Source organism: Macrotis lagotis, chromosome 1 (genome assembly GCF_037893015.1).
Source record: "Macrotis lagotis isolate mMagLag1 chromosome 1, bilby.v1.9.chrom.fasta, whole genome shotgun sequence".
Taxonomy (NCBI): Eukaryota; Metazoa; Chordata; class Mammalia; order Peramelemorphia; family Peramelidae; genus Macrotis; species Macrotis lagotis.
Window position 1 is genome coordinate 321918056 of NC_133658.1, and position 12527 is coordinate 321930582.

The 12527-nt window shown below is 34.9% G+C and overlaps 1 protein-coding gene across 1 annotated transcript; it reads right to left on the minus strand.

The window, feature by feature from the left end:
- Positions 1 to 4930: 4930 nt before the first annotated feature.
- Positions 4931 to 5866, minus strand: LOC141517352 (olfactory receptor 2D2-like). Its single transcript, XM_074228289.1, has one exon. It carries the CDS (start codon positions 5864 to 5866, stop codon positions 4931 to 4933), a length of 936 nt encoding a protein of 311 aa, XP_074084390.1.
- Positions 5867 to 12527: the final 6661 nt, after the last annotated feature.

Consider the following 12527-nt stretch of genomic DNA (forward strand, 5'->3'; position numbering starts at 1 on the left):
AATAATATTTTATTTTTCCTAATTACATGTAAAGACAATTTTTAACATTCATTAACAAAATTTTCCAAATTTTCTCTCTTTCCTTCACCTATTCCCTCCCTAAGATGGTAAGCAATTTGACAAATATTATATATGAACAATCATATATATTTCTATATTAACTATTCTGTGAAAGAAGAGACAGATCAAAAGCAAGAAAAAAACATTAAAAGAATAAAGAAAATGAGAATAGTATGCTTCAATCTCCATCAGTTTTTTTTATCTAGATGTTGATAGCATTTTTCTATCAAGAGTCTTTTGGATTTGTCTTGCATCATTGTATTGCTGAGAACTAAGTCAATCATAGCTGATCATTACACAAAGTTGCTGCTAATGGATACAGTGTTCTACTTCTGCTCATTTTACTCTATATCAATTCATATAAGTTTTTACAGGATTTTCTGAAATCTACCTGCCAATCATTTCTTATAGCACAACAGCATTCCATTACAGTTGTATGATGTTTAGTCATTCCCAAACTGATGAACATCCTCTCAATTTACAATTCTTTACCACCCTCATAAAGAGTTGCTATAAATGTTTTTGTATATGCGAGTCTCCCCTCCCCCCTTTTAATCTCTTTGGGATACAGGCCTAGTGGTGGTATTGCTGTATCAAAGAATGTGCACAGTTTAATTACTGTTTGGGCATGGTTACAATTTGTTCTCCAGAATGCTTTAATCAGTTCACAACTCCACCAAGAGTGCATTAGTGTCATAATTTTCCCACATCCTCAGGAAAAAAGTACAAGCAGTTGTGCAAGACAGAGGCAGTGTAATGTTGAGGTTGGTAAAGTGATATTGCCCATAAATGTTACAAAATAAGTAGTCAGATACAGAAATAGAAGAAATTATGTAGTAAGGATGCTCACTATAGTCCAGTTCTCCAAAATCATTATCTTGACCAAAGGAAATGTGGTGTTCAAAAGGAAAAATAATTCCTCTCAACCCCAAGAAGATGAAGAAGTTAACAAGTTCTCTTTAAACTTTCCATTATCCCTTCCAGAAAGAAAACTTTCTGTGAGCTTCCTCCCCTTCACTGTCCTCCTTACTCAAATGTCTAAAGATGCAAATTTCTGCATTCTTTAAAAGAAAAAAATCTTTCATTGGGAAAAATATAAACTCAATTTTGGCCAATAATGCTTTTGTAAGCTGAATTCTGTCTCCTCCGCAGAACAATGAAAATAGTTTCCCCTGTTTTACCTCTTGTTCCCACTCTCTCTTTTTTTCTGTCTATCAGTGATGTTGAGAGATGAGGAATTCTAGACTCAGGAATAGGCTTATGTGAAAGCTGTTGAAATCAAACAGGGACTCCTCTCTGCAAAACAAATGTTAGAAAAAAAAATGGAAATCAAAAAACTTAATTTACAATCAGCAACATTATGAACTGAGTATTCCTGATGTCAGAGCCTTAGACTAAATGCTTTGAAGTTTAAGGAAGAAAGGGTAGAATTTCTTCTGCAATGAAATACTTCCTTTAGGAATCCCAGTCTAACAGTCAAACACATGATAAAATGGGAAAATGATTTCAAGTATCTTCGTGGAAAAATGCACCATTGAACTCAGGAAGAAATTTGAGAAACAGACAGGATAATAATCACATTAGTCACAGTAACCAAATTTATATTTGACCCAAAACCTTGGAAAAATTCATTTGTCCTGAGCAGCAATCAATTTAATCAATCAATTTATTAAGTACTAATTGTGTTCTAAGAACTTTTCTTGATGCTTTATTTAATTAATTAAAATTAATCAATCCTTTTGCTCACAATTTGCAATAAATTACATACTATCATAGGAAATAAGATAAATAGATGATAGATAAATAGAAAGACAGAGATAGATGTACAAAGCATATATATATATATATATATATATATATCAAAATACTCAGATAGACCTTTGATCTCACATATATATATGCAGCCTGTTTGCCTCTAGTTCATGTCCTTCCAAAAATTTACTACAAAAATGTTACTACATCTATAACACAGTAGGAATCTTTTTCATATTCAAAAATAGAGGTTCTACAGATTCCACAGAATTGAAGAACAAGCAAGTGTGCTTTTGAAGAAAGGGAAGATTGCATCTCTAAACTATATGCAAGTAAGCTTTAATTATTAACAAAGAAATGTATAAGTATGGTTTGAAAATCATTTAGAAAACAAAATAGTGGGAGCAGCTAGGTGGTACAGTGGATAGAGCACTGGCCATAGAGTCAGAAGTACCCGAGTTCAAATTCGACTTCATATACTTAATAATTGCCTAGCTATGTGATCTGAGGCAAGTCACTTAACTCCATTGCCTTGAAAAAAAAGAAAAGAGAAAAGAAAACAAAACAAAATAGTGATCAATAAGAGATAGGCCATCAAAAGTAAGTTCTACCACTTTAAATACCTTTCCTTATTTTACTTTTCTTATGTTTCTAAAGTGATAGGTGGTTGGTATTTGTCCTTCATCTTTCTCACTTCATTACTGAAGAAGATCAAAATGACATCACTATGTCTGAGATAAATTACAGTATGTCCAACAGTGGCTGATCAACCAATACAAGTTCAGTATACTAGACACAAATAACCCATGTGAACACCTTGAGTGAGTACTCTAAACTTAGGTATGTCATAATTCATTTGAACTGCTTCAATTCTGGCTTCCTCATAGAGTGCAGCCCCTTCACTGATGGCACACCGTACTGGACAGGCCTATGTCAGTGTCTCCCATGCTGTACAATCAAGTCTAAATTTCTTAAGATTCTGCACTAAATGCAGCCTCTGAACCTGAGTTGAAACAATGTATGAATTGATTCTCTGCTGCTTGTGCTAATTTTGGTTTAATAATTAACACCAAGAATACACAGGTTTTCTATCAGCCAGTATCACACTATCCATGTGTGGAACCATCAATTACAGCAAATGAAAGAGTTTTGAGTACTGTGGATAAGTACATTTACCTTGGCAGTGTCCTTTCCCGGGAGGCACACAGTGACAATGAGATTAAGCCAAAGATAGCTCAGTATTTGGGAGGCTCCAAGAGAGAGTGTGGGAGAGAAAAGATATTAGACTAACTACCAAATTGAAGGTCTGTGGAGCCTTTGTGTTGACCTCATTGCTATATGCCTGTGAAACTTGTACAGTCTACCAGCGTCATGTCAGGAACTAAATTACTTTGATTTAAATTGTCTTTGGGAGATTCTGAAGATCCGCAATGGACATTGTTAGAATGCCAGAAGAACACTTGCCAAAAAAGACTATTCTATAGAAAACTCACACAGGGCAAGCACTCACAAGGTGGTCAGAAGAACAATGCCAGGACACCATGAAAGTCTCTCTTAAGAACTTTAAGAAACTGACAGATAAAGTGGAATGTTAACGATATATATAGTTAGATCTTTAGAAAGTATTTGACAAAATCCTTCTCACTTTTCTTAAATATGGAATCCACATACAGGAGTTAAATTGCATAATAGTTTGGTAGATGTGTATATGATTGAATGATTGGTTTCAAATCAATCTATTAGTGTTAACCTGAAGTCTATATCATTACCTAAAATAATTCATATTATACCTTACTCTATTGTTCAATTACTTGGATCTATGCTTATTAACTTTGTAGATAACATAAATCTTGGAAGGGAAGATACTATATTGAATGACAGAAAAATAATTCAAAAGAAATTCCATAAGAAAAAGAAGAATCTCTGTTTTTAGGGTGAACTTTAAGATAAAATAAAGGTCTTACCTTTGAGTTCAGGAAATTAAATGCAGAAGGGAAGGTCATTTTAGAGAAAATTTGTATGAAAAAGACCTAGAGATTTTACTGAATTTCAAGGAAAATACATATCAATAGTATGAAATAGAAGGTCAGGAAATTAAATATATTTAGACAGCAGGAAAAAAATATTTAAATGTTTTTGGGTATTTAATAAACTTTCTTGTGAAAGAGGAATTATACCTGTTCTGTTTTGCTCCAGGAGGTTGAGTTAGAAGCAGCAAATACTTTGGATAAGTAGAAGGAAAAAAAACATAATTTTTAAAGCTGTCTAGTGAGGAATATGATACTTAAGAAAGTAGTGAGCTTCATATACTACTGATGGACTTCAAGCAGTAGTGGTTGATAGAATCTCAAAAATATTTAACAGATTATGTCTTAGGTGGACACAATGCTAGAAGAAACTTGAAATGTCATTTCAACTAAGCTATTCTATGATTCCTTCAATGAATCATTGTATTCCATTTTCATGGCCACTCAATATCACTAAAATTCATAAGACTAGGAATCATTTCTTTCCTTGCATTTATGTCCCTAATGTCTATCACAGTTTATCTACTTAATAAATGATTGTTGATTATTTTGATCATCTTCCTCTGTCTATACTTCAACTTGGAAGTGTCTATTTTTTAAATGTTGGATTCAGGGAAAAAAATATAATAATGCAGAATAAGTCTTAATATAAAATTATACAATGACATCAGGACTATGCACATTTTGATCAGTATATAAATATGTATAGCTGGCTAAAATCAGGTTTGTCTTTGTGCAGCTTCCATTCACTTCCTAAATACATGGCTGCCTCTCTTTGTTCCCAAGAATCATTACAATGCAACTGGTTTAATAGTCCGAAATGTGATGCATAATGTCCAGGGTCTTTGATAATGCCATAGTAATTATATTTTTCTCATAGAGTTCCTGATTAACATAACTTCACCCCATTCACCAATGTGAAAGATGTATCACCTCTTCCCACACCCTCGGGTAATATGGGACATATTAGGTATAGACACAGCTGCACCCATGATTTCTCTGTGCCTCATTCATAAGGGAAAAACAATTTATTCCAAAAGTGTCATAAAGCAAACTTTGGAATATTTTCAAATCCAATTATAATTAGAGCATCAGAGTTTGCAGAATAGTCTCTTGATGGCTGCATTCCTGAGTGCTCTCTTCACATCTTTATTCTTCAGGCTGTAGATGAGAGGGTTAAGCATGGGTGTTATCACTGAATAAAACATTGACACCAGCTTCCCAAGCAACTTAGCAGACTTGGGTGTCATATAAGAGATTATTCCTGACCCATAAAAAAGAATGACTACAAGAAGGTGGGAGCCACATGTAGAGAAAGCTTTAAGTCTCCCTGAGGTTGTCTTCATCCTGACCACAGTCACTATTATAGAGCCATAGGAGACCAGAATCAGGGATACAGGTGCAAGAAGAATTAACACACCCATAAGGAAAATGGCTGTCTCTGCACTGTGGATGTCTGCAGATGCCAGGGCCAGGATTGCTGGGGGTTCACAAAAGAAATGAGCAATCTTATTGTCTCCTTGGTAAGGGAGCCTTAGCGTAAATGTGCTATCCACCAAAGAAACTAGAATACCACTAGCCCAGCACCCCAAGGATAGGTGGGCACACACTCTTCCTGTCATGATGAGAGGGTAGTGCATGGGATCACAGATTGCCAGGTACCTGTCATAGGACATCACAGCTAGCAATGCACACTCTGTGCAACCAAAAAGGAGGAAGAGAAGAAGCTGAGCTGCACATCCTATGAAGGAAATGTTCTTCCTCCTGGACAGCAAGTTGAATAGGGCTTGGGGAACAATGGTGGTAGAAAAGAAGAGGTCAGCTGTAGACAAGTTGCACAGGAAAAAGTACATGGGTGTATGAAGCTGTGAATCAGTCAGAACCAGGGAGATAAGAAGTAGATTTCCAAAAACAGTAACCAAGTAGACAACCAGGAACAATACAAAGAGCATCAGTTGAATCTGAGGATCATCAGAAATACCCAAAAGGAGAAATTCTGTAATCCAGGTCTGATTGGTCTGGCTCATATTCTTTTTGCTTCTTTGAATGGGAGTCAACAGGAATTTGATGTGTGGATGTTACCTGTAGAATTATAAAATCTAGTGTTGGAAGGGAACTAAGATGTAATCTAATTCCCACCTTATCATTAATAGGACCCTATTCATTCAACACTTTCAGTTATCCTTAGTATATCCCAAAAAGTAAGACCTTCCATTGTTGGACAGCTCTATTAGAAAAAACTTTCATATTGGAACTATGCTGAAGGGCAATAAAACTATTTATATCCTTTGATCAAGCAATACCACTTCCAGGTTTGTATCCCAAGAGATCATAAAAAGACCCACATGTAAAAAATATTTTAGCAGTTCTTTTGGAATTGACAAAGAAGGGAAAATTCCCCACCAACTAGGAAATGGCTAAGCAAATTACAGTATATAAGTGTAATGGTGTCCTATTGTTTTGTAAGAAATCGTGAATGAGCAGATGTCAGAAAAGTCTGGAAGAACTTATATGAACTGAAACTGAGTGAAGTGAGCAATACCAGGAGAACATTGTACACATTAACAGCAACATTGTTTGATGATCAACTACAATGGACTCAGCTCTCCCCAACTGACAGTTCTGAAAGACTTGTGATGGAAAATGCCATCTGCATCCAGAGGAAAAACTTTTTGAATCTGAATGCATTCAAAGCATGCTATTATTACTTTTAAAAACTTACTTTAGGGGCAGCTAGGTGGCACAGTGGATAGAACACAGGCCCTGGAGTCAGGAGTACCTGAGTTCAAATGTGCCCTCAGACACTTAATAATTACCTAGCTGTGTGGCCTTGGGCAAGCCACTTAACCCCATTGCCTTGCAAAAACAAAAACAAACCTTACTTTATGTTTTTTTTTTCTCATGTTTTTACCCTTTAATTCTGAGTCTTCTTTCACAATATGACTAATATGGAAATGCTAAACATGATTGCATATGTATAACCCATATTAGATTACTTCATGTCAAGAGGTGGGAGAGGGAAGGGAGGTAGGTTAGAAAAATGTGGAATTTTAAGAGCTTACAAAAAAGATAAATGTTAAATGTTGAAAAAAATCTTTGTATGCAATTGAGAAATAAAATAATATTCAAAAGAGAGATAGAATAAAACAATAAAATGGAGGGGGAAGGAAATACTTCCATATACTGAGGTGAAATCTTCCCCACTATAATTTCTAGTTATTGATGCTAGCTTTGTCTTCTGTATTGATTTGCTGAATGGGTGTTCATTAACATTATCTTTGACAACGAGTGTGCTGTCTCATAAGGAAGGCTTTTCATTGTTGCACAACTCTAATTATTAGGCAATAATTCCTCATATTCAACTGAAGTCTCCCATATTGTAATTTCTACTCATTGAGCTATTTTCTATCACCTGATCCTGACGAGCTAGTCTATTCTCTATGTGACATTATAATCAGACAAATATTTAAATACATTTTATATACTTTCCCTTAGAATTTTTTTTAGGATAATTGTGATTGCTACTTGAGATATTTCTAGAAACTCTAGAAACTCAAAAAAAGACTATTAAAACAATTTAAGAAAAGATAAAACAAAGCTATCACTATTCAAAATGATATAATAGTTTATATAGAGAACCCCAGAGATTCATTAAAATTAATTGAGAGTATTAATCATTTTTAAAAAACAGGGTATAAAATAAATCAAACATGAATCAACAAGATTTCAGGATATTATTACCAAATCTAAGCATAATTTATAAAAATAAATTTCATTCACAATAACTGCAAAATGCATAAAATAGTCTTCAGTTCACCTATCAAATCATATTCACTATTTCTATAAATGCAACAAAACCACTTTTTTCAAAAAATAAGGGCAAATAATTTGGGAGTTATTGATTGCTCATGGTTAGGCCATGCTAGTATAATTAAAAAGGATAATATTGGGGGCAGATGGGTGGCACAGTGAATAGAGCACTGGCCCTAGTGTCAGGAGTACCTGAGTTCAAATCTGTCCTCAGATACTTAATAATTACCTAGCTGTGTGGCTATGGGCAAAAGATAATATTGCTTAAAGTATTTTAATGATTTTAGAGGCAGACAGATCAAATTACCAAGGTGTTACTTTGTCGAATTAAACAAAATAAAAACAAAATTTTATCTAAAGAATAAAGGGTAAAAAAATTAAGAAAATTATGAAAAAAGCAGAAATTAAGGTCTTTTAGTTCCAGATACCCAGCTCATCCTATAACATTGTAATCTTCAAAGTTATTCTATCTGATACTGGTTTAAAAATAGGAAGCATGATATAGAAGAATCAGGAAAATCTAATTTTGAGTCCTACTTCTGATTTATACTACCTCTGTAACCTGAAACAAATATCTTAACCTCTCAAAGCCTGAGGCAATTTCTAAGACTATAAATGCAGAGAAGATGCTGATCTGCATTGTTAGAGGAAGTTGCTCACTGGAAGTTTCCTATACCAATGAATTAATAAGTTTAATTTTTTATAAAAAGTTTGATAATTGGAATAGTTGATAAAAACAAGACTCAAATGCCATCAAATATATTCTCTCACTTTGATTCAAGCTCACCATTTTGTGTAAAAGCTGTAGAGTAATTATAAATAAATCTATAAAAGAATAATGCAAAACCACCAACAAGTGGTTATTAATTAACACTAGAGAACTTTAATTCTCAGAATGTTCACTCAGATCCTTTCACCATTAGTTTGCATGCATTTATAGCACTACATTATAAGAAAATCTTGAGATTTGGTCTAGGGGTAAGGAAAGCTTAATCTTGCCATCCCCTGCAAATTCAGTGACACCAACATCCTTTCCACTTTGTATGAAGTGGCAATGATTTACTCAATTATATGAGGGAAGAAGGACAGAAATAAGAACTGAGTAGGGTATGAGAATGGGTGGCTATGTTGAACCTGATGACAAGAAGACTAAAACTAACTTGAAGCCAGTCTTGTATTCCCAGAATTTATTCAATGCAGAAAAAGGAAGAAAGGGAAACAAATCAACTATCTCCTGCCTAGAAATTGTCGTTTAAAAAATATTAGCCTATGAGATTTAAGAAACAACTGATAGAGATTTTTAAAAAAGAGAAAGAAGGACATAGAGGGATAAATAATTGAGCAGAACTAAAAGAATAGGAAGAGCAAAGATGCAGAAGCTGAACTGAAGTCCAGTAATGTACAAAATGTCCTGATTCCCTAGATGTGACTCAATGCCATGTAAGAGGAGGAATCACAATGGATGGATATATGAAAGTGAAGGAAGAATATGTGTGAACAGGGGAAACAATCATTTACCTCATTTGAGTACATGGATGAATACTGAAGGGATGGTTATCCTATAGTCTTTGAGAAAGAAAGAATGCTGTGGTAGAATGGAAAAAGTGCCAGAGGAGAGAGACTGAAAGATTTGGAAGAAGGAAGATCTCATATTTTTGTGGGGAGAAGGTCCCATTGAAGAGCATTTCCATGGGAGTAGGAGATGTGTAAATGATGGCACCTCTGGGATAAAAGTTAATTTATGAGATCACTTTCCTTTTTTTTAGGTGTTTTTTTTTTTTTGCAAAGCTTCCCCAAGGCCACATAGCTAGGTAATCCTTAAGTGTCTGAAATCAGATTTGAACCCAGGTACTCCTGACTCCAGGGGCTGTGCTTTATCCACTACTCCACCTAGCAGCCCTCACTATGCCACCTAGCTGCTCTGAAATCACTTTCTTTAAAAGACATTTGCACCTCAAACCAGCATTCCACTTCAAAAGAAAGGATATGTAAATTTCTATAGTCAACTGATAACCAGAATATGTAGAGAATGAAGCCCAGAGCTAGAGACAAAAGTGTACCACCTTTGAGAAGAAAATTGTGTTGAAAGCAGGATTGGGAACTGGGCAGCAAGATTTGGAAATGACTGTCATTTCTACCATCCAATACAGCTTCCAACATAAATACTTATAATAAAGTACTTCTAATATTGAGGCAGAAAAAAAATAGCAGAAAAAAATGAAGGTCATGGCAAGATCTATAAAAGCAATAAAATAGAAATTTGCTAGTGAGTTCAAAACCAGTGTGTCAGAAAATTCTTATGTCAGCAGGGAACCAGAGAGAAGGAAAAGAAAAGGTTACATCTCACAAAGCAGAAAAAAACAAAGTACACCAAGATGGGCAGGAAGATAATAACTTAGAGCAAAACAAAGAAAAACTTCCTAAAATAAGATTCAATAAAAGAAAATTAATAAAAATAATCTATGGAGAATGGAGAAAAGATTTTAGTCACTTAACTGAGTGGGAAAAGAGATGGAGGAAAAATTCAGAGAAAAGGATAAATATGTTGAGAAAGGAAAAATTGATATTTTAAGTAAAATTTTAAAATTTAGGCAAAGGTTTTTTAATAGGAGTAAGTGAGGGTGAGTAGAATAGAAACCTAAAGAGATCCTATGAAAATAGACTAGCATCAAGGTAGTTCAACCCTAACTAGTCACAAGAATAATTATTGATGAAAAAATACTTTTTTTTCCAAATAAGCAATAATAAAGAAGCCTACTATTATGAAGCTTAATAACTCTTCCATGGAGTACTGCATTTGGCATGCAGCCCCTGAGAGCTATTATGTAAAGGCAAGCTTGTTGATGTGTCTTTTTTTTATATTTCATTATGGGCCATCTTTTAGTATAATAAGGAAATGAGTGTTTCTGAATCAAAAAGTCAAAAGAAATTCTGTTCAGAAGAAGGTAGTTTAAGTCTCTTAGTGCTTTAGTTTAAATTATTTCTGGAAATTAGTGCCCTTAAGCATTAAGAGTAAATGGTGTATGATATAGCCATATTTCTTTTTGAAAGGCAGTATAAGATGTTCAAGGAACAATCAAAAAAGAAAAAAGCAGATTTTTTTTAGGTTTTTTTTTTTTGCAAGGCAATGGGGTTAAGTGGCTTGGCCAAGGCCGCATAGCTAGGTGATTATTAAGTGTCGGAGGTCGGATTTGAACTCAGGTACTCCTGATTCCAGGACCAGTGCTCTATCCACTGCGCCACCTAGCCTCCCCAAAAAGCAGATTATTTTTTTAGGTTTTTGCAAGGCAAATGGGGTTAAGTGGCTTGCCCAAGGCCACACAGCTAGGTGATTATTAAGTGTCTGAGACCGGATCTGAACCCAGGTACTCCTGACTCCAAGGCCAGTGCTTTATCCACTACGCCACCTAGCCACCCCTAGCAGAGTTTTTTAAAGCACCAAGACAACCTGGTCTGTGTCTGCAAGCTTCTTTCCTTTCACATGTTATCATTGTGTTCTACTGGTACAGCCCCACCTTGGAAAGGAATCAAAACACATGAGGAAATCTCATATGTATCTCTTTGAGTCTATTTGTTGTATCCACAGTCATTCTTAAAAACAATCTAATGATCTTTGCCTATAAGATGCCAGTGGGAAACTAAGGTAATCAATTCCCCCTTGTTCCCTCTCATTTCCTTCATATCTTTTAAGTTTGAAGTCAATATAGCTTCCGCCTTGAAGGGTATTCCAATATCTCTGCTCAATACTGATTTTCCCTTCTTATATTACTTCATTTTGTAATTCTCAGATATAACTACCATAAAATATTTCTATTATGGTCATTAGTGTCAATATTTCTACTTTCTATTAGAGTGTAAGTTTTATGAAAGCATTAATTTTGACTTATCTATGCTTTGAAATTTTTCAATATCTATAACAGGATTCTATACTTAACTGTTGCCTGACAAATGTTTGTTTGAAGATTGGATAAATGACCCAGAGAATGGATTAGTTTGTTGGATGACTGAAACAATATATCTGATCCCTGTCTTTCTTCATAGAAGGACTTTGAAAGTGGATAAGAGATCCTATCAGTAACAACGACATTATTCAGGTTATTTTACCTGTATACAGGGAGACTGGCTCAGGTGTTTTAAAGGTTAGGGAAATGAGAGGGAATGCATGATGGTATGTATTGTACTCCTGAAGAAGAGCCTTGTAAAGGTTACATTGGAAGGAAGAAGTTGTTCTTATTGCTTAAGCCTATCATACACTATTTTTATTTTTATTTTAGTTTTTGCAAGGCAATGGATTTAAGTGACTTTCCAGGATCGCACAGCTAAGTATCAAGGTGTCTGAGGCTGGATTTGAACTAAGGTCTTCCTGACTCCAGAGCTGGTGCTCTATCCACTGAGCCATCTAGCTACCCCATCATACTCTCTTTAACCTTATTCCAGGATAAATGGAAATAAATTTGTGCTTTGTTGGGATTAATGCAAACAAATGTTTAAGATTCTTCTAAGAATTATTTCTAGAGGGGCGGCTAGATGGCGTAGTGGATAAATCACCGGCCCTGGAGTCAGGAGTACCTGGGTTCAAATCCGGTCTCAGACACTTAATAATCACCTAGCTGTGTGACCTTGGGCAAGCTACTTAACCCTGTCTGCCTTGCAAAAACCTAAAAAAAAAAAAAAAGAATTATTTCTAGACACCCAACTTGGCTAGCCTTTGTTTTTGGCAAATTAGGAGTTGTTTTGAACTGAGTCATTCTTTTGATGAAGCTGGGGAGTCCCTTTTAGAAAATTATCAACTGTTCAAATTTGTGTTCAAGGTGATACCTAGAAAAGCAACCCATGCAGTTCAAGGGGAAAGAGAACTGAAATTGGAGTCAGGAGTTA

Coding starts and splice junctions, on each gene's coding strand:
- LOC141517352 (XM_074228289.1), bottom strand. CDS start 5,866: ATGAGCCAGACCAATCAGACCTGGATTACAGAATTTCTCCTTTTGGGT.